Consider the following 25795-nt stretch of genomic DNA (forward strand, 5'->3'; position numbering starts at 1 on the left):
GCCCATCCCACTCAGGGATCTCCTCACCCGGCCGTGACCTGTCGGGACAATGGCGGGAGCAGGGGTTCAGTCTCTGTAACCCCACGTGCTAAGCAGGGGTTAGTGATACCAAATGGAACTGAAAGTCCGAGGGGGGTGGGGAGAGGGGTTCCCACCGGGTGTGTGGGTTTGGTGAAAGGCGCCTACAAAACGTTGGGTCTGCCCAGTGCTTAAAGACAGAGCTGACTGGACTCAGCTGGAAGTCCTGGTTTCTTCTCAGTGATCCCTAGAGCTGAAAACACTGTGAAGCCGGTTTGCCTGGGCACCATAGAGCCGGTGCTGTGGTGAAAGACAGTACAGGGGGGGAGCAGCAGCGAGGTTCCCCCTAGCCAGGGAAGTCACTAAGAGCTGGACTCACTCCGGGCTGGAGGCCCCTCACAGCATGGCATCGCAGCTCCAGGCAGAGACGGCAGCATGGAGCAGCAGCGGTGCAGAGCAGAGGCAGAGGCATCCCTGGCCCACCCCTTCTCTCCCTGGGGCAGGAGGCGAAACCCCCCCCCCCGAACCCCCCCTGAACTCTCAAACTCTGCTGAGCTGGGCCCGTAAACTGGGTAAGGGGACAGCAGAGGGAAAATGGGAGGGGTGTGCCAAAGGGACATTCGTCCATTGGACTCTCTCATCCCAAGCTGGGAAACTGAGGCAAGGGGCTGCTGCCCAATGGATTGTAGGGCGGGCGTTTCACTCACAGTTCACATACTGCTGAGTCACTCTTGTGGTGGTTTCCCCAGTTCATGCTGCGTTTCTTTCTCCTCTAAATAAAAGTTCTCGTGTGTTAGACTCAGACTCAGCGCTCGCGACGGGGGAACAGCTGCCTGTTAGGGGCGTGCTGGTCAGTTTCCCAGGTTTCTGGGAGGGGCGCTCCAGCTGGTTCTGCTTTGCAATGCTAAGAGGAACCCCGAGATCCTGATTCTCGTCCTTGTCGCTGCCAATACCACCTGGCACAAGCTTTACACCCCCATCGCGTTCTGCACAACCCCCATTCCTGCCATCTCCTCTGGCTTGATCCTCTCCATTTAGTGCATCCTTTGTCTGGAAGGCCGATGATACGGTAATGCCGCAGAGTCCCACTGAGAAATTAAATCCCTGGCTCACACCTGCCCGGCTTCAGAAACGTTGGCGTTCTCGGGGAGGAGGGAGGGAGCCCAAGAAATCTGGTATCTGCGGTAAATAAAGGCTGGGCAGACGTTCCGGAGGGGGCTCCCTCCCTGCCCACAGGCCAGGCTTGAGGCCAGCGGTTGAGAAAGCAAGATAAGCTGGGTGTGGAGTGGCGCTTTCCCCATAAAGGCATGGAATCCCGGCTCTGGTTTCTGATGTGGAAGTGGGGGACGCTTCAGGTTGCTAACTCGCCCACTCAGCTGCAGCGTCGGGATGGGTGAGTTTTATTGAAATGCCCAGTATTTCACACAGCCTGGAGATGTAGGGCCAGAGCCTGGTGGTGGGGACCAGAGCCCCAGGCGGTGTGGGCACGTGGGGGAGGTGCAGTGGCAGGGCATGCTATGTGGCCCCTGTGGGACACCATGTGCCCTGAGTGCCCGGGCACAGGAAGAAACGTGCCCAGACAGACGCAGTAACTACCGCATAGAGAGGGGCAGCCTGCACTCCTCTCAGTGCCGCCCCTCAGCCCGGGCAGGTGCACAAGGGGGAGGGGAGCCCTGGTGCATCCTCTGCTTTCCCGACCCTGCCTGGCCGAGGCACAAGGGATGGGGCGCAGTGAGGTACATGCTGCTTTTCCTTTGAAACGGAGCAGCATTTCCCCCAGCAAGTGCATGCTGCAGCATGAGCCTGGCTAGCTAGGAGTCTGGCAGTGCCTCCTGGTGGGTAAAGAGTGCCCCCGGGGCCATGGGGTACCAGGAGCCTGGTGGGGATCCCCTGCCCAGCGCTCTGCTGGACCCTAGGCAGGAATCCTCCCGCCCTGCCCCAGGTACCTTTGGGCATTGGGGCCAAAGTACTTTAGAACACAAAGGAACTAACATAAACCATGTTTTAAAAATGGGGAAACTGAGGTATGGTGCAGAGTAATGAGTTTTCCAAGGTCACAGGTCGAACTCAGGCCCTCTGTGTCTTAGACTATTAGAGTGTGTGAACGGCTGCTAGCTGGTAGCGTCCCCGCTCCTCTGGGGCGTCAGGAGAAGGGGAGGCATGTTTTCAAGGATGAGTGACTCCAGATTGTTATTTCACTTCAGTTCCAAACATTGTAGTTCTGGCTTGTCAGACTCACTGAAATCCTTCTCCTTTAAAGCGTTAACCCTTTGCCTGCCATGGGGTTACGCCTCTCTCCTCCCTCTCACAAGGATACCTGAGATTGCTGGCAGTGTGTCACAGTTACTTGGGCTGTGACATTGTCTGAAGAATTTGGGGTCCAGGCAGCTCCAAAAAGATGGTGTTTCCAATGAAATCTGTCTGGGGATCATGTCTGGGCAAAGTGTTTCCATTGCAACAGTGTGTTTCGGTGTGTCGTTTACACGGTGTTCTCTCTCCCTCTCTCTAATTCATTTGCACGTTTGTATCACGGTCACTTGTGGGAAGTATCAGAGGGGTAGCCGTGTTAGTCTGAATCTGTAAAAAGTAACAGAGGGTCCTGTGGCACCTTTAAGACTAACAGAAGTATAGGTCACTTGTGGGGTTAGTTGTGGACTTTCTAACTTTGCAACACCACATGAATACAATGATGGCTGACAGAAAGCACGGTGCCGGACTCCAGTGCGGCTTTTGCCTGTTCTGGTTTGACACACACACACACACCCGGCCTGCCCCACCCCACCCCACCCTGCCTCACCCCACAAAAAGCTGCCATTTTGCACCTGTCATGGGCCGGCAGCAGCTGTAATCAAACTTGGGACCTCTGGAGCTTCACACGTGAGCCTCTGCTGTAGGGTTCTCAACCTATTTACCATTGGGGGCTGCATATGCCGTGCTCTGCGTTATGTGGGCTGTAGCTACACAAGATGTAATACCAGGGCCGGGATAGATCTACCTGGGTGGGAGGGGGTGAATGAGCCGGTTTCTGTCCAAGAGTCTGGATTGCTCTGGGCTGCTGATCCCGGCAAGGTCATTGTGAATCCCTGCGCTGAGTGCTGAAGGTGGCCTGGGAAAAGCATGTGTGGGGAGGGGGGGTGTGTGTCTATGTTAATCCCGGCTGAAATAAATGGCCATGCCCTTGCTAGGGCAGCGCTTACAGTGCACCCCTCAGGGACCCGGCTCCATTTTGAACTCTTTTTGGCCAGGACTGTGGCCCCTGGCGACTCTGCCCACTTTAAGCCTGGCCTGAGCTGGGCCCACAGAACAGCTGCAGTGTCAGCAGCGTGTCCCCCTCTGGGCTGCTGGGCTGCAGTGCAGGGGGCAGCATGCCTGGTGTGGGGCACACAGCAGCTCTGTGCCCTGGGCCCCTCTCACCTGGAGCTCATCTGAGGGGGGCAGAGCCCTGCCGGAGGCTGCCCAGCTGCTGTCTCTGTGTGGGTGAGCGGGCACTGCCCTCCGGCTGGTGGTAGTGACTGTGGACGGGGGGAGCTGGGACAGAGGGGGTTGCTCCGAGCAGCACTCCCCTTGCAGCGGTGCAGCGCGGGGAGAGAGGCAGCAGCTCCTTCCCCACCACAGGGAGCGCTCCAGCCGGCCCTGACCCGCCCGGGACCCGGGAGCCAGGCCATCGGAGCCGCAATCTTTGAATGATTTTTACCATGCAGCTGGGTCCCAGCTGTGTGCTAATCGGGCCGGCTGCAGAGACGGAGACAGTGGCCGGGCTGGGGCAGAGGTGAATGGTGGGCTTCACCCCGTCTCCAGAGACTTGGGCCCACCCCCCCATGCTGAGCCCCTTTGAACATCCAGCCATGTCCTGCGGTGCCTACCTGGGAGCTGAGCTCTTCTGAAAATCTGGCCCAGTAGTTGAGCCCTCTGAAAACTCTGGCCTTAGCATCTAAGGGTAACAATTTCAAGAGTGGCTAAGTCACTTAAGTGCCTAAATCCCAGTGAGTTCTAGTGGGATTTAGGCACTTGTGAAACTCTCTCCTGGTCTCATGTCCAGCGGTTTCTGTCCCCTGCAGGGTTCCAGTCCAGCTCTCTCCTGCTTCTGTCTGTGCTGTCCATGATGGCGCTCCTTTGCGTAGCCCCCGTGCAGGGCAACGGGGCCCTGGCCCACAAGAAGGTCGAGAGGGGTGAGTAGAGAACCCGTCGGAGAGTTTCTATCATCTGCCATATCCGAGATCAGGGCATCGTGGGCCTGATTCTGCTCCTCTCCCCCATGTAGGGTGACCAGATCACCAAAGACAAATATCGGGACGCGGGGGGGGGGGGGCGGGGGGGGGGGGGGCGTGGCGGGGGGCGGGGCCAAAAAAAAAAAAAAAAACTTCCTCCGCAAGTGCTGGAGGGAGGCCCGGGAGACTCAGGGGAAGCGCGGGGCCGGGGTGAGTAAGAGTCCGGCCTGGTCCCGAGCAGGCAGGACTCAGTCGGGTGGTAAGGAGAGGAGGGGGGCGGCCCACGGGGCCAGGCGGCGGCTGTTGTTGTCCCCCCGGGCAGCGGGACTCGGGAGCAGCCGCTGCTGCAGCTCCCACTGCCGCGGGGGGCAGGAAGCGGCCATGGCGCTCGGCGGCTGCGGCTCTGGCGCCCCCAAACCCCCCGAGCCGGGGCCTGCTGCGGGGACCCAGCAGCGCGCACGCTGCGCCCAGCCCCTGGCCAGGCACGTCTGGGCTGCTGCCCAGCTGGTGCTATCCCGCGGCGGCCCCGGAGTGGGGGCAGCAGGCCCCAGCCCCCCCGTCCCGCAGGGGAACGAACGGGGCTGGGCTGCCGATGCCTCCGTCCCGGGGCCGCCGCGGGATAGCACTAGCTGGGCAGCCCAGACGTGCCTAGCCAGGGGCTGGGCCCAGCGTACGCGCTGCTGCAGGCCCCGGCTCGGGGGGTTCGGGGGCGCCAGAGCCGCCGAGCGCCATGGCCGCTTCCTCCCCCGTCGCCTGGCCCCGCGGGTCGCCCCCCTCCTCTCCCAACCACCCGAGTCCTGCCTGCACTGGGCCAGGCCGGACTGTTACTCACCCCGGCCCCGCGCTGCCTCTGAGTCTCCCGGGCCTCCCTCCAGAACTTGCGGAGGGAGGGGGAATGGTGAGCCCGGGGAAGAGGCGGGGATTCGGGGAGGGAGCCAATCGGGGGAGGAGGGGGCGGAGTCGGGGCGGGGGGGGGGGGGTGCGAGCACTTCCGGGCTCGAGGCTCGGGGCATTTCCTTGTTTGTCCGGTTGTCCCGACCGCACGTCGGTCGGGACGCGGGACAAACAAGGAAATATCGGGACGGTCCCGATAAAATCGGGACGTCTGGTCACCCTACCCCCATGCCGGGGTCACCCCTAGATCCACTTATCCACTGAATGCACCTTCCCACCCCCCGCCACCGCTGGGTCCAAAGAAACGTTGAGTTCTCCGAAGGGTACGCAAGGCCGGCCTGCGCTAGTGAGCCCACTACTCCCACTCGGAGGCCTCCAGTGCCTGGGAATGGGCCATCCGGGGTCGGGGAGGTGCTGCTCGACTGGCTGTTTGCTTTACACAGCTTCGTTATCCCTTTCTCCGGTAACGGCTGCCAAGCCCCCGGCAGTGACTGAAGAGCGCTGGTGCCAACCGCAGGGCAGTGTGTGGGAACCAGGCACCCCCCCCAAATTGGCTGGGAGTTCTACCCTTCCATCTCACCAACTCCTATACTAGGGCTAGCCCCGGCTAACAGCTGGGGATCTCTCGCTCATGCCTAGAAGCCTTGCCCCCAGAGTCCAGGCAGCAGGGAGAGCCAGTTCCTCCTTGTCAGGGGTTTTCATTCCCTCCTCCCCACACCTCCAGTGGCTCTGGGAGCTGCTCAGGGGCTTGCCCAGGCAGGCCAGGGGCCAAACCAGCTCCAGAGGTGGCCCTGAGCTCCTGCCCCCGCAGTGCTCAGTAGCTCCTCCCCCTCGGCTCACCTATGGGGGAGGGGCACACAGGGGGATTGTCTGGGGGGTAGGGGAGCTGGGGGGCTCAGGCTCGAGGGAGGGCCCTGGGGAGGGGAGGGGCAGTATAACCACAGAGCTCTCATTCTACCGGGATAGTTCGGGACAATTTCTGCCCCAAAGACAAGCCCCTCGATAGGATGTCTGGAATTTTCAAAGGCACCACAGGGAGTTGGGTGCCTAAATCCCACTGAATTCCAATCACAGTCGGGTGTCAAACTCCCTTAGGCTCTTTGAAAAATCCCATTTAAATTGTCACTGATGGGTTTCATAATTGACATTCGCTGAGATGGATCTGGCAGCGTCTCCCCCACCCTCGCCAAACGATTTCTTTAGCAGTACGGACTCAGGAAGGATACAGAGCCTTGGTTTACACTTGATTGATCTCTTCAAGGTTTCTTCAAAACCAGCAGAGCAAGAAACTATTCTTATTTTATTTTAATGGTAAAATGAAAGTGTAATATCTGGAGCGGGATTCTGTGGCCAGGAATGGCCGGGGCAGATTCTGTGGCTGTAGTATTGTGAAATACACAGGACCTGCCTCTAAAACCCAGCCTCCAGTTACCCCAGGCTGATTTGATCGAGCTAGCTAGCGCTCTCTCTCCCCCCACCCCACCTGCCCCCTTAACCTGATGTTCGTGGCATTTCAGGGTTCCCCAAAGACTGCAGCAACATTCCCAGGGACAGCCCCAGCGGGGTCCATGTCATCCAGCCGGCAGGCTCTCCCCCTCGAGTGGTGTGGTGTGACATGGACACCGAAGGCAAAGGCTGGACCGTTGTCCAGAGAAATTCTTACAACACAGAGATCACCTGGAAGGAGTCCTGGAGCACCTACAAGTACGGCTTTGGGAACGTGCAGCAGGATTACTGGCTGGGCAACGAGTACCTGTCCCTGCTCACGCGGCAGAACACCTACAAGGTCCGCTTTGTGGTGGAGGACAAATCCAACAACACCCGCTACGCAGAGTACGACATCTTCAGTGTCGAGGATGAGCTGAGCGGGTACCCGCTGAGTCTGGGCAGGTACTCTGGGGACGGCGAGGACTATCTCACCACCTACCACTCCGGCCTGGGGGGCATACACGACAACATGAAGTTCAGCACGACTGACAAGGATCAGGACCAGGCCAGTGGGAATTGCGCAAGTAACTATGGAGGCTGGTGGTACGACAAGTGTCAGAACGTCCTGCTCAATGGGAAAGGCTACATCTACTGGGCAGGGTTCTGTAAGAGTGGGGAGTGCAAGTCTTCCCTCATCCTGGTTAAGCCAACCAGGTGTGCTGGGTCCGGCAGGAGGAGCCCATCTTCCTTGGAAGCCGGCACCGCTGAGACAATATTAGATCAGACACGGCGCGCCATCCCCCACCTAATCAGTGCAGTCCCTGCAATGCCTCCACTCTGCTCAGCCCCTTCCCTGTTGGCTTCTGCACGGTAAATCCCCTGGAATAAATGCTGAGAGCCGACCCCGCCGGTGCGTTCGAATGACACGAAGAGTGTGATTGGTGTGTATAACTGGACCCCCTCTTCCACTCTGCCTCGCTGGAAGCCATGTCACTCACTACAACTTTAGACCCACATTAACCTCTGCTTCTCCCAGCCCTGCCACTGCCCCTTGGCATTAGTGATCAATGAATCATGACACTGGATTTCTAGCAACTGTCATTGAGCATTTAAATGGGGGATGACTCAAAGCCAGGACTTTACATCTGAATCCTGCATGTATTAGCAGTGGTGAGTTTGGGTTCAAAAACCTGCCCTCTGTGTTTTTAATAAATATGGTTATTACATGAGAGAACATTGCAACAGTAATTAGTTGCTGATAAACCACTGAGATTAGATAGACGTGCAACGAAACCACACAATAAAGATATTGGTGTCCCTCTTCAACCCAAGGGGCTAGTCAAAGTTTGGGGCCCTGGGGATGTTCCAGTGGGGAGCAGAAATTGGCAGTGGAGTCTGGTAATTTTTTGATGTCTTGTTTATTGACAAGGAACATACAGAGTCCTGCTTCTCCAAACACAGCAGGAACCAACAGCAGGGATTAGCCTCCCTGCTCTCAGCTCCAAGCCTCTTTAGCCAGCACCTGGCCCAAAAGCTCTCTATGCTCCTCCCACGATCACACCATGCTCACAGGCTCTGCTCGGCTTTCCTGCTCTGCCTCCGTGTCCTGGCTGCACTGCCCGGCTTGTCTCTGTCACACACGTACCAGCTCAGAACGATACTCGGTGGCATCCTCTGCCCACCTGGGGCTAGGTTCTGGGCACACGCCATCATGGCTTGTTCTACACGAGGCCCCCTTACCTGTTGCTTCCAGCTGTCTTAAATGAAGAGTGCATCCTCACAGCTGTGTCAATGAGATTTTAACTCCACCCATAACATGGTATAATCCAGCTCCTAGCAGTGTATTTATCTGTCAGGCTGACGTCCTCTGAGCATCTCTGAGCATTTCCTGCCTGTTTGGCTTCAGTCACTTCAATCAAAGTTCATTGTGACCAGATGCTGAACACCATTAATGCTAACAGCCAGGGGCAGGAGCACCCCCCCCCCCCGCCCCCCAAACAGGGAAAGAACAGGCTAAAGAACAAGTCAGCTGGGCCTGATGCAGTTCACCCTCGGGCAGGGCTCCCAAATCGTGGGCTGTAGCCCAAAGATGGGCCATGACGTAGTCCTGGCTGGTCCACTGGCAGGGGTGAAGATGGGGGGGAATGTGAAGGGGCATTGACCCCCCCCCCCAACTGCATCTTTCCAGTCCCCTCCTGACCATGGCCCTTCAGCGCATCCCCAGGACACAAGGCCCTGTCTAATTGGCCTTCCTGACAGAGCCTGCGTGGAGAGCGTGCGTAGGGGGGAGTTTGGTGGGCAGGTTTGGAAAGAGGGATGTTTTCAGGGGGAGGGAAGCTGGGAGCCGCTGAGGTGCAGCTGGAAGGTTTCCTCCTCCCTCCTCAGCATCTGGGGTGCAGACAGGGGGGAGGTGGTTGCTATTTTGCAGTTGGGAGTATCAGGGACCTCTCCCCCCCGTGCACTAAGCTGTCCCCTCCATCTCGGTTGCTGGTGGTGAGGTGGTGGTGTGCTGTTTTGCAGTGGGAGAGCGGGGGATCCCCCTGCCCAGGGCACTGACCTCTCCCCTTCCCGCCTCCCATCTCCATTGTCCGTGCTGGGAGCCACCCCCACCCCCCACCCCCCACTCTGCCCATTGCAGGCTGCGCTTGGTGCCCTCCCCAGCCACCTATCCCTCGCCAGGCTATAGCATGACGCTGCAAGCGGGGACATCCTCAGCCTGTCCCGGGCAGCCAGCTCGCTCAGCCGTTTTGCTGCCTGGGGGCTCCCTGCCAAACCCAGGGTTCCCCTGCACCATTCCCCCCAACTTGGGGTCCCACCCACACCCCAACTCCCCCCGGAACATGGCTACCCCTCCCCTTTCAAAACAACCTGAACTCTTCATACGCCACAGCCCACCCCCACCCCTCCCCATAAGCCACCTGGCAGCAGTGCCCTTCATCGGACCAAACTGCTCTCCGTGTCGCCCTCCCACCCCCACCCCCCAGGGCCAGGCTGGCGCTCTCTGGGGCTGGACCCCGGCTGTGACTGGGGTTTCAGCACTCCTCCTTCACAAATGTATACAGAGCACTGTATAACCAGAGTTGTCATAACTATAAAGGGAAGGGTAACAGCTCTCCTGTGTACAGTACTATAAAATCCCTCCTGGCCAGAGACTCCAAAATCCTTTTCCCTGTAAAGGGTTAAGAAGCTCGGATAACCTGGCTGACACCTGACCCAAAGGACCAATAAGGGGACAAGATACTTTCAAATCTTGGTGGGGGGAAGGCTTTTGTTTGTGCTCTTTGTTTGGGAAGTCATTCGCTCTTGGGACTGAGAGGGACCAGACATCAATCCAGGTTCTCCCTGTAAAGTTATTTTCCATCCTGATTTTACAGAGATGTTTTTTACCTTTTTTCTTTAATTAAAAGCCTTCTTTTTAAGAACCTGATTGATTTCTCCTTGTTTTAAGATCCAAGAGGTTTGGAACTTGATCCACCAGGAGTTGGTGGGAGGAAGGAGGGGGATGGTTAATTTCTCCTTGTTTTTAGATCCAAGGGGGTTGGATCTGTATTCACCAGGGAATTGGTGAAAGGTTTCTCAAGGCTTCCCAGGGAAGGGAATCCACTTGGGAATGGTGGCAGTGGACCAGATCTAAGCTGGTAGTTAAGCTTAGCAGTTTTCATGCAGGCCCCCACATTTGTACCCTAAAGTTCAGAGTGGGGAAGCAGCCTTGACAAGAGTCTAGTGACTCTCTCACCCTGGGCTCTCCCCAGTATAGACTCTTGTTCACACTAGTCAAATGATGTTCAAATGCTGAGAAGGAGCAGGGAAGAGGCACAGAAATGATTTGTGGCCTGGCCAGCACACCTTCGAGCAGGCAACCCGAGGGGCTGCAGCTAGTCAGCTTGACTAAGCAGTTCCGAGGTCTGTCATTAAGGTCTCTAGTCACCCAGCAGGAGGAGGTAGCTGCATTTCAGGTTTTTGCTCTAGCAGACAAAGGTGTAAGGAGAGCTGGCAAAGCTGATGTTAGAAACATTGACATTGGAAATCCATGTAAGTGTAGAAGAGTGACGGAACCAATCGTGCGGGGACGTGGGAATTCACTCTCACCTGGCCTCTGGGGCTGGAGGCCGCACGTGGCTGGCACTTCTCGCTCCTGCCGTAGGAGGGGCAGGTGCTGCTACCGACTGCTCCCCCTAACCCCCGCCCTGCTGCGCTCTGGGGATGCTGCCCTGCTGTGGAGCTCTCAGGTGTCTTGAACTGGAATTTGTTTGGAGAGAAACTGCTAAGGAGCCTTATCAGCCCCGAGCAGAGAGTACCTGGGAGCCTGCCTGGGTCGGGCGGGTCTGGTACAGCCTCCCCCAGATAAGGCTCTTCCCTGGACCTGCCACCCATTGGAATCTGGAACGATTCCCTCCGAGGTAACACCCGGGGCAGCCAGGGCAGGGCAGGGCACGGCCTGCTCCCCTGGAGCGTTAGGGCTTTCAGGAGTCAGAGGTGCCAGCGGAGCAGGTTGTACGTTAAACAGCGAAGGCAGTTGGGGGGCAGAGGAATTGGGTGCTTTGCCATTGCACTTGATCAGCTCAATTTGAAAATTCTTTCAAAGGAAATCCAGATGTATACATCTGACTGGGGTACATGTACACACATACACACGCACACTCACATGTGCACACTCACATGTGTACTCATGTGCACATACACGTACACACATGTACACATACATATATATACAGACGTACACATACATGCACACACGCTGTCCCTGGAGCGCCCCAAGATGCGACTGATGGGGTGGCTGGCTATTATGGAGGCAGAAGGGGGTTGGGAGAAAATAATCAAGAAGAACTTTTGCTGAAAATGCAAACCTAAGCTGGAAATCTGTGCAGGGCTGGGCTCAGCGAAAATGATCTTTTGAGCTGCTCTTATTAACCATGGTCCTGTACTTCCTGGTTTGCGTCGGACCCAGGCAGGAGACTGGGCTGCTCTCAGCTGTAGAAGCCATTGGAATGAGCCAGGTCGGAATGAGCCAGGCCCTCAGAGCCTTCTGCCACCAATTGCCCCAGCAGTCACTGAACCACACCAAACCATGTCCTTCCAGTCAGGCAGTTTCATATGCACACGTCAAACCCTTGGTTTGCCACTCAGACACCATGGTGATGGGCACAGTAAGGACCGAGAGACGCTAAACAGGCAGACAGACAAGGAAATAGTGGCCCTGCCTACAGTGTGTGTGTGGTGCAAACGAATGAACACCAGTTGCTGGCTGAAGGCACAACCTTAATTCCCGCATCTCCTGTCTGTCAGCTATCGTTCGCTTGGCAGCCTGAGCTCCGATTTCTAACGCAGCGTTTTGCTCTGGCCTATTGTGGTTCTCATGTCCAGGGGCGCCTTGGCCCCTGGTATCAGGAGCGGTGCTAAGGAGGCTGCTTTTCAAAGATCCTTAAGTAGAGTTGCCAACTTTCTACTTGCACAAAACCAAACGCCCTTGACCCAACCCCTTTCATGCCCTTCCCCAAGGCCCCATCCCCACTCACTCCAGCCCAGCCCACCTCCCTCAGTCGCTCGCTCTCACACCCTCACTCACTTTCACGGGGCTGGGGCTGGGGATTGGAGTGCAGGGAGGGGTGAGGGCTCCGGTGGGGATGCGGGCTCTGCGATTGGGCTGGAGATTAGGGGTTTGGGGTGCCAGAGGGGGATCCGGGCTGGGGCAGAGGGTTGGGGTGCGGACTCTGGGGGGAGTTTGGGTGCAGGAGGGGGTTCCGACCTGGGGCAGGGGGTTGGGGTGCCGGGTGTGAGCTCTGGGAGGGAATTTGGGTGTGGGATGGGGTTCCAACCTGGGGCAGGGTTTCTGGGTGCGAGCTCCGGCCAGGTGGCGCTTACCTCAGCCAGCTCCTGGTCAATGGCACACCGGTGCTAATGCAGGCTCCTGACCCCTGGTCTCCCTCCGTTGGCAGGCTCTGAGCAAGGCCTGCCCAGAGGACATGGATGACGAGCTCTTGATCCTGCTGACAGCACCCCCCAGCACAGACAAACTCCAGCACATCTTGGAGGTGAGCAGAATGGGGAGGGGTCGCAGGGGTTTTACCTTAGCCCTGGGGACTCCTAGAAAGAAGAGACTGGAAAATCCATGTTTCTATTGGATCCTTCCGAGTATGCATTTGTGAAATAAACTCACTGGGTGACCTTGGGGTAACTCACTTCCCCCTTACGGCATCAGTCTTCTCCACTATCAAATCTACACTGGGGAAGAAGGACAGAAGCCCCGACAATCACCTTCACCTCTGGGTGACTGGTCCTGGGAGCCGAAACCAACTGGACTATCTGCCCCATCAACTAAACTGCCCTGTCTTTCCCTCCTAGGGCCTGGTCCTTAGTGCTCAGCCTGGCCCCTTCCCAGCTTGTCCCTAACCTTTAAAGGACTCTCCAAGCCCCTCCCATGACTGCTTCCCTTGGGGTCTCTCTCCTGCCTGAGCACAGGCTGCCCTTCTATCTCTCAGCAGGCCTGGGTCCTAGTCACAGGCTGCGTCTTGTCACGTGATCCCACACTTATTCCCTTCACCCTAGGGAGCTGCATCACCTGGGCCAGGTGCAGTTGAGCTCCAACCCCTTTCCTGGCCATCTCACCCTGGGACAGGTTGAAACTGGTAACCTGTGGGTAACAGTAACTAGTTGCTCGCAAAGGTGCTGAAGACACAATGGAAGAGGAAATCCTTTGGCCTGGATTGAAATTATTCTGACTGAAAGTGAATGAGAGAAAATAGGTCCAGAGTTCTCTTCCTAGCAGCAGAAAATGTAGCGATTGATAGAGGTTCAGGTCAGAAAGGGCCATTATGTGCATCTAGTCGCCCCTCCTGTATAACTCAGGGCCTAGAATGTGACCAAGTGGTTCCTTCAGCCAACCATAGCATGGGACTGAGCCAGAGCACGTCTTTTGGAACGACATCCACATGCAGGAGAGCCAGCTGGCTACCAGAAAATCTCTCTTCTGCAGTGACGTGGGGTTAAGGGACACGGGGAAAAGACATGGAGGCTGTGACTAAACTTAGAGCAGCAAGGCCAGGAAAACCAGGGTTAGGCCTGGCTATCAGATCTGCTGTTTTCTATTCCTGGCTTTGGGACCATGAGCGAGTCTCTGCACCGCTGGGTGCCTCGGTTTCCCCAGCTATCAAATGGAGCTAATCAAGGTTTTGTTTGTTCTCCCCATTTTACAGGGTGGGAAACCGAGACACAGTTGGGACCTGTCTACACTACAGGCCTGTCGTGCGTTTGTAATCTGCTGACCCCCACATGTTGTTCAGAACCTATGGACAACACAGCTCCTAAGGTACGTTTGTTCTGTGCTTATCCCCTATGTACCAGCAGGGCTGGAGAGCATTTCTCACTGTGATGTGGGGAGCAGGTCCTGGGTACTAAGGGTCTGAAGAAGCTCTCAAGGACTAATTTTTTAAAATAATTGTTATCAATGAATTGGGAGAAAACATACAATCACTGCGGATAAGATTGGGGAGTGACAAAATACAGGCAGAGTGGTAATTCCCGATGGGGAGAGGGCAGTGATACACAGCGATCTGGCTCATTCGGCCAGCTGGACCCATGCAAAGAAAACCCAATGCAAGGTCCTATACGTAGCCACAAGGCACGCCGGCCACACCTGCAGAATGGGGACGTGTATCCAGGAAAGCAGTGACTCTGAAAAGGATTTAGGGGCCATAGTGGAGAAGCCACTCAACATGAGCTCCCAGTGTGATGCTGTGGTGAACAGGGCTAAAGCCATCATTAGACGAAGGAGCAGAGCCGTGAGTAGGATAGGGAGGTGACACAGCAGCAGTGAGACTGCTATTGGAATACTGCCTCCAGTGTTGGTGTCCTCCTTTGAAAAAGATGGTCCTAGAAATTGGAGTTGGGCAGCAAAGAGCCACCAAATGTTCTGAGGGCTGGAGAAAAATGCCTTCTAGTGAACTATTGAAAGAGCTTGTTGAAGTGCCTTAATGGAGAGAAAATACTGGGTATTAAAGGGCTCTCTAGTCTAGCAGAGAAAGGCAGAACAAGACCCAATGGCTGGAAGGTGAAAAGAGACAAATTCCTATGACAAAAAAGGCACAAATATTCAACAGCGAGGGTGATTGAACACAGGAAGAAGCTACCAAGGAAAGTGGTGGATTCTCCATCTCTTGATGTCATTAATAAAGACTAGATGCCTTTCCGGAATGTGTTTGCCCCAAAAGTAGCTATTGTGGTAGACAGGAGGCCTGTGATATGCAGGGGGTCAGATTAGATGCTCTAACTGTCTCTTCTGGCCATAAAGTCTACTCATTTCTGAGAAACCGAGTGTAGCATTGGGAGCAGCCTCTGCTGTTTTACTGTCTAGCCGGCTTGCTTCCTAGAATGAACACTCATTGAGTGTGGTGATCCACAGGGAGTAGCTCAAACCTCCAAAGTGTCTGCCCTGTGGCAGGACATTAGCACTGCAGGGGTGGGGTGGGTGTGTCAGTGACATCACAAAGGCCTTTTGCAGGACCTCAGCCTATTGGCCAAAGGTGCTGGGGAGGTGGTGACCTCACAGAGGGATGCTGACATCAGCCAGGCAGGACAGGGGCGCAGGGCCAAGGAAACCTCAGAGACCCCTGTGGCTTCGCTTCAGCAAGTCTCCTCTCGAGATCTCTCTTTGAGGTCTGAGAGAGTATTTGGGTTCATGTATGTGAGCACCAGGAGGAACCTCTTCTGAGTTTTCTCCTTTCTTTTTCCTGATTTTACTAGAAAACAGACGTCCCTGTTTAGAAGGTAAGAGCCTCCGAGAGGTTTGGAACCTGTTCAGTCTGCTGCATCTGGCGCCAGCTGAATTTTAGGCATGGAAAACACTAGCTTAAGGTGGCCAAATTTTATTCCCCACCTGGGATTTTGTCCCTTAGAATCTCTGGGGACATTAAGGTTTGTCCTTTTTCTTTTACCTTTTCCTCCATCCCTCCCTCCTTTCTTTTCATCTCTTACTTCTTTTGTCCTTTCCCTGTTCCCCTCCCACCACCAGGAGGGGGGGGGGTGTCGTGGGGGGTGCTCTACAACTCCCATTGTGGGAGGTCCACCGAAAAATGTGGGGCTGAAATAGTGCTCAGACAGTGATCCCCAGCGGTGACCTGGGTCATCCTTTGGGCTCTCTGGTGAGAACCCTCATCCTCCCGCCCCTCGGTCTCTACCCTGATTGGCTGAGCAGGGGATTATTGACAGGGAGGAGACTCAGGTCCCTGTTGTTTTCTTTTAAGACCGAGTAAATAGTCATAACCAGTCATATGTTCCACAAATTTTGCTGCGTCTCTGCCGTTCATTATTTTCTCTACCATTCCAGTTCTCCTAAAATACTTGCTGAATAATTACTATGAACTCTTGCTGATCTGGAACTCACTTGAGAACACTTTATTCAGGTCATTCAATGTCTGAAATTCAAGATCCGATGGTTAGTTTGAAAATCAGGGCTCTTGGGTCCTATTCCCAACTCTGCCACGGACTGGCTGTGTGACCTAAGACAAGTCAATTCTCCTTTCTCAGCCTCAGCTTCTCCCTCTTTCAAGTAGGGATAACAATCCGCCCCTACCTACCTCCCGGCAGGTGGAGGATGGGGATCTATTGGAGAGTGTCACTAGGAGCAGTGCATAAAATTAGGTGTCCTATCATGTTTACTCAGATCAGATTAAGACATAATAGAATGGCTGAAATAGTCTATTTGATTTGTATTTTATTATGTTGCAATTGTTAAAAGCAGCAACTACTTAGCTCAGACTGAAACATCTCATCTAATTTTTGAGATCTAAGTGTCTCCTCTTTGTGTAGCTCAAACCTCCAAAGTGTCTGCCCTGTGGCAGGACATTAAAACTGCAGGGGAGGAGAGGGTGTGGCAGTGACATCACAAAGGCCTTTTGCAGGACCTCAGCGTATTGGTCAAAGGTACTGGGGAGGTGGTGACCTCACAGAGAGATGCTGACATCAGCCAGGCAGGACAGGGGCGCAGGGCCAGGGAAACCTCAGAGTCCCCTGTAGCTTTGCTTCAGCAAGTCTCCTTCTCGAGGTCTCTCTTTGAGGACTTAGAGAGTATTTAGGTTCATGTACATGAGCGCCAGGAGGAACCTCTTTTGAGTTTTCTCTTTTCTTTTTCCTGATTTTACTAGAAAACAGATGTCCCTGTTTAGAAGGTAAGAGTCTCCGAGAGGTTTGGAACCTGTTCAGTCTGCTGCATCTGGCGCCAGCTGAATTCTAGGCATGGAAAACACTAGCTTAAGGTGGTCGAATTTTATTCCCCATCTGGGATTTTGTCCCTTAGAATCACTGGGGACATTAGGGTTTGTCCTTTTTGTTTTACCTTTTCCTCCATCCCTCCCTCCTTTCTCTTCATCTCTTACGTCTTCTGTCCTTTCCTCTGTTCCCCTCCCACCACCAGGAGGACTCTGTGTGTGTGTCGTGGGGGGTGCTCTGCAATGGGAACAGGGACAATTCTCCAACTTTGGGCAGTCGAGAGCCTGGGTGAGATAAGGGGCGTTAAAGCCCTTTGTGAAGGAGAAAGGGGAGTTTCACGGTGTTGAGCACCAAGGAATTCTAAACTTTGCTAAAACATCTAGTCTGCAGAAACCAGAAATGGTCGGGGCCACATTGTAACCATTGTCTTTTTTAAAGCCCATTGAGGGATGCGAGTCCCACCCTTTTAGGTATCTGGGGTGTTTGGAGAAGAGAAGAGGTGCCTGTCTCCATTTTATGGCCTCAACAAACTAAGTGCTGTGCCCCAGTTCTCGTCAGAGATCCCTGAAAAAGAACGTCTTCCCATCCATTAACATACCTGGAAAGATACTGGAACTCCTTATTAAACAATCAGTTTGTCAGCACCTACAGGACAATTTGGTTCTTAGGACTAGTGAGCATGGACTTGTCAAGAACAAATCATTCCAAACCAATCCTAGCTCCTTCTTTGGCAGGGTTACGGGCCTAGTGGAGGTGGGTAAACAGTAGATGTGATCCATCTTGGTGTTAATAAGGACATTCTCACAAACAAACTAGGGAGATGTGGTCTAGATGCAATTAGTATAATATGTGTGCACAGATGGTTGCAAGCCCGTACTCCAGCAGCCCAGAACCAAACACTCCTCCTCCTGGGCAGTGCGCTCCGACCTCTAATGGTCAGATGCTGCTTAGCACTGTCAGAGCAGCTTTTGCTGGGGGATTCTCCCAGCACTTTCCAATAGTGGGAAAGTATGAAATCCCCATTTGACTGCTGGGGACAGAGCCTAGAGCGGGGAGCAACTTACCCAAAGTCCCACAGGTCAATAGGAAACCAGCAATGGAACCCAGGAGTCCTGACTCCCAGTTCCCTGCTCCAATCACTCCAGCGGAGCACACTCCCTCTCAAAGCAGGGGGACCGGACATGAGGGCCTGGTTGTAATTGCCAGCTGTGGGAGGGAGTGTGCAGCAGTGGTTAGTGAAGGGGCCTGGAAATAAGGACTGCTGGGTCCCATCCCTGGCTCTGACACTTGGTGTGACCCTGAGCCAGTAGCTTCCCCGCCCCAGGCCTGGTTCTCATCAGTGGGGTTGGGGTCGCAGCCCCTACAGCCCAGGGGGGTTGGGAGGCTCCAGGAAGGTGTGTAAAGTGCCGGGATGTCAGGACACTGCAGAACACTGGCCTAGTGCCGGGATGCCGCACTAGGTCAGTGTTCTGCACCCCCTGCTGCTGGCCGAGTTTCTCTGTCCCAGTCGATCGCCCAGTGCTATCACATTGCCTGCTGGCTGGGCAGGGTAACTCCTCAGGTCACCACCACCCTCTCCAGCCTGCCTTGGCTTTGGGGAGTGAGGAGAAGGGCGAGGGATGACACTGAACATCCTCCATCCATCGCTCCGTCAGCAGAGCAAGTGAGTGGCATTAGGGTTCCCCGTTGGCGTCCCCTGTCTGTCTGCGGAGAGGCAGAAAGAGGGGGAAAGAATCTCTCCCAAAGGAGATTGGATTTGCAAACCGCCCCCAGGAGCCCCTCGCTCTCAGACCAGGGAGAGGCTTCTCCAGAGCCGTCTCCAGTGTGTTTGGAAAGGTCCCAGCAATGGGGCTCCCAGCCCTTCCCTTGTGGGAGACCGTTCCCCAGGCTGAGCGTCTCTGAGCTGGGCCAGACCCTGTGAGCTGCTGAGCATGGAAATCAATGGGAAAGGCAGGGGTCCTGGCCTTGCTCTGCCTCGGGACTTTGACGTGGGGAATGGTTTCCCAGGAGAAGTCCGGACTCCTGGGTTCTGTTCCTTCTCTAGCCTGGGGGGGAGTGTGGCCTGGGACGGCAGGAGGGAGCTGCTTGTCCAAAGTGACTGAGCCCAGTGATGGAAAAGGAGGAGACTCCCCGGGCGGTGACGAGGGGGAACGCTGGGAGCAGATCATGCAATGAACTCCTGCCAGTGCGTGTAGATTGCATTATGTGCACCCCTGTGGGGGGAGGAAGAGCTGCTCTGGCTGGGGCAGGGATGGGGAGGGACCAAACAGGCTGGTTACCCTGTTTCCCCGAAAATAAGACAGTGTCTTATATTAATTTTTGCTCCCAAAGATGCGCTAGGTCTTATTTTCAGGGGATGTCTTATTTTTCAGAAATGAAAAATGCCTTATTATCGGTGGATGCCTTATTATCGGGGAGGTCTTATTATCAGGGGGATGCCTTATATTACAACGAGAGGCAAAACTGTAAGTAGGCCTTATTTTCGGAGGATGTCTTATTTTCGGGGCAACAGGGTAGTGAGAGGCTGCCTTGACCCCAGACTCACGCCCGCTCCCCGCTCCGTTCCAGGATGGCCAGGCTCCTGAGGATGTTCAGGAAGAAGGCTCTGCAGGTGGCCCCAGAGCCTGAGGGAAGCAGCTGCCATCTTCCCCAGGAGCAGAGCGGCTCCTCCGTCCCCGCTGGCGGGGAAGGAGCTCCCGGCCAGGCCAGGAGGTGGAAGTGCCCAGCCTTCTGGCGGAGAAAACCCGCTCCCAGGGCAGGCGCCGAGGTGGGAGAGGCCAGGTCGAAATGGAGCTGGGCCAGGATGCGGCTGGGCAGGCAGGACCCAGCGCAGGAGGGGAGCCGGGCAGGGTGACTCTGGGACATGTTGTGTGGGAAGCACCGGCCCCAGGAGCTCAGCCCTGATTCCCAGCAGGAGGCATCGCCCTGCCCGGTCAGTGAGGACCTTCCAGTCTCCCCAGGGCAGGAGGTGGAGGATCCCTGTCCCACCACCAGCAGCTCGGCCCGCTCCCCATGGGACAGCAGCAGTGCCTGGGACTCGGGCAGCAGCGAGGCTGATGGGCGCCTCTGCTTTGTTCCAGGTGAGGAGTCAGGCTGGGCTCAGGGAGAGGTGAGGGCGGGGCTGTGAACACCCTGGGCCCAGGCCCTCGATCAGTGCTATGGGGGCGGGTCCCCAGCCCAGGGGTCTTGCCTGAGCCACATGAAGCCCACTGACACTAGATGCTGCCACTTTGGTCCTTGGTGCTCCAGTTGGGGGGAGGCACCTCTTAGGGAGTCCAGGACAGTCTGGAGGGGTCTCTTTGCTATGGGCTCCTGAAGGAGTTGGGGGCTGAAGGCATCACTGAGAGGGGGGAGTGTGGGGCCCGATCTGCCCTGGGTCCCGGTCGTGGGAAGGGGGCACAATGCCCCACCGTGCCCCCGTCCTTCCCCCGAGTGGCAGCAGGCGTCACCCTGTCGCCTTCTCTCCCTGGTGCAGGGACTGCCAGGGACTCAGGGGACGAGGAGGAGGAATGGGTGGACGTGGCCACAGAGGAGGCTGCTCTCAATAACAGCCGAGAGCAGCTCCAAGGCGGAGAAAAGGTACAAACGTACCCCGGCTGTGCTGGAACCGAGACTGTCCTGCCCCTTCCCAGCACCTGATCCCCTGCAGAGGGTCTTGTCCCTGATGATCCACCAGCCCTAATGGGGACCTTTCTCCTCCATGATCTGGAACCCCAGAGGTGGGGGTGTCTGTCACACACCAGCCGGGTCTCCTCCCCCCACAGGCACTGTCCCAGTTCCTGACCCTGCTTGTGGTGGAGTGGTGGGTGATTTGGACAATGGGCGGGTCCCCACTATCCCCCATTCAGGCCTGAGTCCTGCAGCTGCTGTGTGGGGGCAGGGAGGTCCCTGGCTAACTGGCTATCTCTCCCCTAACCCCACTCCTGGTGGGTGCAGGAGGAGGCCCAGCAGCTTGTGTTCCTGCACGCCATCCACCCCGCGTCTCGCTGCACAGCAGAGAGGGCAGGACACATTGGAGCCGCACTGTTGCAAGGCGGCTGTGCCGGAGAGGATTGTGGTGAGCGAGACACGGCGCCCGGCAGCTGGAGGGAAGACAGAGACATGGGAGGGGCAGGGGTCTCCCCAGGCCAATGGATGGGGGATTGTTGGTGCTGGAGGGGCAGCAGAGGGCAGGGATTGCTGGGGCTGAAGACTGGGGAGAAGAGACGGGAGAAATTTGGAGAGTGGTCACTATTGGGCAGGAATCGGAGGAGCGGGGGACAGGTGGGGGGGGGTCCTGCTGGCTGTGTGGGGCCCTGGCTGTGTAATCTCCTCACTGGGAAGTGTCAGTGTGGCCCGAATCTCACACGCTCCTTTGTCTCCTTTGGGTCTCACAGGAGCTCATTGAGGAGCTGCCTGATAACTCTCCACCCGGCGCCGTCCTCGCTAACTCCCTGATTGCTGTGGGCAACCTCAGGTACCGGTTCCCCTAACCCCAGTGCTGCTCAGGCCCAGGGCTGGGAGTCACTGCCCCTCCCACTCCCCGGTCACCGCCCAAGGGTGGCTCCTCTGGCAGAGGTGCGGGGAAGGGTCACTCTCTCCTGGCTGGGCTGTTTTTTTCACTCCAGTAACATTGCAACGGCTTTGGGGAGAGGCTCACTCCCAGGATCAGATACAGGAGGGGCAGCAGGGTCCAGGGAACAGGTGCTATTCCTGTCCTGCCACTGTCTGTCTGAGAAACCTTGGCCTTATCATTCCCTGGCTCGGTGCCTCAGTTTCCCTTCTTGCCAGCCTGTGCCTATTTCCCTGCAGTTTCACCTGCGTGTTGGTGCCAGTCCCATCCCCGTACTGCACAGTCTAATACCAGCTCCTCTCTCTTGACAGCACCATGACACCTGCCCTGGAGCCAGAGCTGGAGACCCACCTCCTCCGAGCTGCCCTGCACGCCGTCTTCACCCTGGGCATGGAGAAGGACACCACCCAAGTGCAGGTAGATCAGCTAAAGTCATGGATAGAAGAGCCAGCTGTCATCCTGCCATGAATCCTGGCTAATTGCCTGCAGTGGGATGTGAATGAGAGAGGTCAGGATATGTGTTTGGGGGTCTCACCAGTGCTTCCCAGAGACCCCACTTCCCATCCTGTGGCAGGTGTAGCCCCAGTTTCCCGAACTCTGACCCATGGCTCTCCCTTGCTTTCAGGATCTGCCTAGGGTCTTGCCAGACCTCCTGGACACCATGCTGGGGAACCTGCTGGCAGAGTCCCCAGACACCGACAGGCACCTTGGAGGTGAGCCCGATGAGAGGGGTGGGGGCAATTTTACCTTCACTCTTAGATCCATTTTCCAGTCTGTCCTCCTAGCCGGGCCCCCAGTGGGCATCCTTGGTCAGGGCAGTCAGTGCAATGCCTCCTTTCCCCACAGCACATTAACTACTGGATCGTGTCCATGGTGCCGCGAGAGAGAGCCAGGGCCGTTAAGAGCAGCACGGCCCTGCTCAGATTCACCGTCATCCTCCCTGAGTTTGACGTAAGTGCCCTCTGACCCCAGCTTCCTGACTCCAGGCGTAGGTGATCTGGCTCCGACGGGCTGTAGGATCTGCTGCTGCAGGGGCTGTGGGTTAGGAGTGTTCCTCTTGGGGAGGCAGAGTCAGAGCAGAGAGTGAGCCTGGCTTGAGTCAAGTTCTTCTTGTCCTAGTTAAGTGGTGACTCTGGGCTTTTAAGGGGACTGTGCTCCAGGTTCATGCCTCCCTGTCATCCTGGAGCAGCTGGGGAAGCAAGTCCTCATGGAGGGCCCTGCCCACAGCCCTGTGCTCCAGGCTTCCTTGGGGGCAGAGGAAATTAAGGGTCTGGCTCTAGCTCCTATCCTCTAGCATCTCCTGCAGAGGGGCTGAGGGGAAGGAGAGTCCTGGCCCAGGGGGGACTGGGAGCTGACAGGAAAATGCTGATGGAGTCCCCTCTCCCTCTCCCGTCCATTAGAACTCAGCGGAATTCCCCAGGATGGGTCACCACATGGCACAGTAGCTCTGTCCGTCAGTGACCCAGCCAAGGACATCAGCCGGCAGGCCAGGGAGGGGGTTTACCGGCTCTACCAGCTGCTGCTGCACCAGAGGGGTAAGGAACCCAGCTGGGAAATGGCACCCGCTAGAAGAGTGAGACTGGGACTCCAGCCAATTTCTCTCAGACTGACCCCGGCTGGAGGATGAGTCTCTCTATCTCTTTCTGTGTTCCACACCACGCCCTGCAATTCTGTTGGGCCGGGCACGCAGCGAGGACTCTGCCCACTGTGCAGCCACCAATGGGATTGGAAGGACACAAGCCCTGCAACCAGAAGGACAAATGTGTGTGTGTCTCTCTCCCTGTCACCTACTCCCTCCTGGGGGAAACCCAGCAGCTGATGGGGGACAAGGTGAGCAGCTGCATTAGACTCAGGAGATTGGGGCTGGGCCCAGGCCTCATTCCCATCCTGTGGCCATTCGCTGGCCTGGCACAAGGAGCCTGGTGGGGAATGAAAGGGAGAGCAGGTGCTCCTGGGAAGGGAGATGAATTCACCTCCATGAGCAGGAGCGAGCCAGCTTGTCCCCGGAGCAGCTCCACCCAGCTCTTTAGCCAGGCTAATTAATGACAAGCTTTGCCTCATCCCAGACTTATGTTCTTAGGACAGGGTGCTATCGCTCTTGGGAAGGGCAGGAGAGTCCCCCAAGTGCCCTCTGCGAGACTCTCCTGTCCCACAGGGCCGCACCCAATTCCTAGTGGTCTGGTGTCTGTGTCACCCGAGCCACCACCCAGAGTTGCTCCCATCAACGGCTGCCTGGGAGGCCAAGGACTAACGGGTGATGGCGTCTGACCAGGCAGGGCTGAGGCACATGGGCAGGGGACTCTTGCCCTGCTGCTGGCAAGGCTGGACCCGTTCTGGAGAGAACAGGAGGATTCAGTCAGCAGTAGGGTTACCATGTTTAATAAATAAAAAAAGGGGACCCTCCACGGGCCCTGGCCCCTCCCATTTCCCCACCCCTGGCCCCGCCCCAACTCCGCTCCTTCCCCGCCCTAACTCCACCCCCTCCTCCCTCCCACTCCCAGCCATGGGGAGAGGGCTGCCCCAGCGCTACCGGCTTCACGGTTTGCCGGGCAGCCCCCAGACCCTGCGCCCCTGGCCGGCACTTCCCCAGCGCAGCTGGAGCCCGGGAGGGGAAGCGCCCAGCCGGTAGCGCTGGCTCGTGCAGCTCGGCTTTTAAAGTCTGAGAGGGGAGGAGCGGAGCAGCTCAGCTGGAGCCCGGGAAGGGAAGTGCCTGCCGGCGGCTCGGGGTCCGGAGGCAGTGGGGGGCTGACCGAAGCCGGTAGCGCTGGCTCGGGCAGCTCAGATTTAAAGTCTGAGAGGGGAGGAGCGGAGCAGAGCAGCCGCGGGAGGGCAAGTGCCCGGCCGGCATTTTCCCGGACATGTTTGGCTTTTCGGCAATTCCCCCCGGATGGGGGTTTGATTGCCGAAAAGCAGGACATGTCCGGGAAAAACCGGACATATGGTAACCCTAGTCAGCAGGGGCTGCCGATCCGTCCCATTCACCAGGGCTGCCATCCTGCGGCTTCAGCATTAGTGGCTGGGGTGACTTGGGGAAAGGTCTCAACCTCCCTACATCCCACTTCACTGCTGCCAGAATCCCTCCTGCCCCCCCCCCCGCTACAGTCCCCTCCCTAACCAACCTGGGTGGGGCTGGAGGAGAGGGGTCTGAGAACTTGAGCTGTGGATTGGAGGTGGAACAGCTGTCAGGGGCACTGAGGGGGAAGTGGCAGGAGCTCCCCGTACAAGGAAGGGGGTTGCCACTGGAGGTCACTAGGAAGGACAACAAGACTCCATCCTGGGGGTCAGGAGGGGAAATCCATCCCTCAGAGGTGGGCAGGGGCTGGGTGGAAATGCTGCTGGTTCCAGGGGCCGTTAATCCCCCCCCTGATTCCTCGGAGGCGTCTGAGTCTCAGACAGGTTCTCGTTCCCTTGCAGCAGGAGGACGTCACGGCCAATGTGATGCGCCAGCTCCGTATCATGCGGCACTTGCGCCAGGTGCCCGAGGCGCTGCAGGACTGTGCCTCTGAGGCCACCAGCAACTCCCGCTCTCTGCTGCAGGTACTGCTCTGGCTCTCTGTAAATGGGGAGCTAGTGGAAGGGGAAATGGAGCCCCCTGGCACTCACAGAAACCCTCTCCCCTCTCTGTGGAGCAGGGTCCTTTCCTCTGCCCCCAAATTCCTTCATCTGGGACAGGAGCTCTTTCCCTCACACCCATTCCCCTCCCCGCTTTCCTTGATCTACCCCCATCCCATTCCCCCTGCACCCAGGCAGAGCTCTGCCTGCCCCATATGGTGCAGAAAGGCCTGTGATATGTAGGGGGTCAGATTAGATGCTCTAACTGTCTCTTCTGCCCATAAAGTCTACTCATTTCTGAGAAACCGAGTGTAGCATTGGGAGCAGCCTCTGCTGTTTTACTGTCTAGCCGGCTTGCTTCCTAGAATGAAGACGCATTGAGTGGGGTGATCCACAGGGAGTAGCTCAAACCTCCAAAGGGTCTGGCCTGCGGCAGGACATGAGCACTGCAGGGGAGGGGTGGGTGTGACAGTGACATCACAAAGGCCTTTTGCAGGACCTCAGCCTATTGGCCAAAGGTGCTGGGGAGGTGGTGACCTCACAGAGAGATGCTGACATCAGCCAGGCAGGACAGGGGCGCAGGGCCAGGGAAACATCTGAGTCCCCTGTAGCTTTCCTTCAGCAAGTCTCCTTCTCGAGGTCTCTCTTTGAGGACTGAGAGAGTATTAGGGGTCACGTACGTGAGCTCCAGGAGGAACCTCTTCTGAGTTTTCTCCTTTCTTTTTCCTGATTTTACTAGAAAACAGACGCCCCTGTTTAGAAGATAAGAGCCTCCGAGAGGTTTGGAACCTGTATAGTCTGATCCATCTGTTCCACAAGTTCTTCAGTCCAATCCACTTCCCTAATTAATTTCCTTAATTTTTTAAAGTTAGCCCTTTTGAAAAAAAAAAACCCTAGTCACAGATCTATTGCATCCGAATAAGTGGGCTGTAGTCCACGA

General features: G+C 56.5%; 2 protein-coding genes across 2 annotated transcripts in view; one reads left to right on the top strand and one right to left on the bottom strand.

Moving 5' to 3' along the window:
- The first annotated feature begins 1358 nt into the window (after positions 1-1358).
- Positions 1359-9174, top strand: LOC135972319 (fibrinogen-like protein 1-like protein). The gene is made up of 3 exons (XM_065549896.1): positions 1359-1411; positions 4077-4187; positions 6638-9174. The coding sequence occupies exons 1-3, from the start codon at positions 1408-1410 to the stop codon at positions 7420-7422; spliced, it is 900 nt and encodes a 299-aa protein (XP_065405968.1). The 5' UTR covers positions 1359-1407; the 3' UTR covers positions 7423-9174.
- A 7070-nt stretch (positions 9175-16244) lies between these two features.
- HEMGN (hemogen) overlaps positions 16245-25795 on the bottom strand; it is a 46364-nt gene continuing 36813 nt past the window's right edge. Inside the window, exon 7 of the transcript XR_010588745.1 lies at positions 16245-17396. The gene's annotated coding sequence lies outside the window, so the exon portion shown is untranslated. The remainder of the gene's footprint in view (positions 17397-25795) is intronic.

The sequence above is a fragment of the Chrysemys picta genome, chromosome 6 (assembly GCF_011386835.1).
Source record: "Chrysemys picta bellii isolate R12L10 chromosome 6, ASM1138683v2, whole genome shotgun sequence".
Taxonomy (NCBI): domain Eukaryota; kingdom Metazoa; phylum Chordata; order Testudines; family Emydidae; genus Chrysemys; species Chrysemys picta.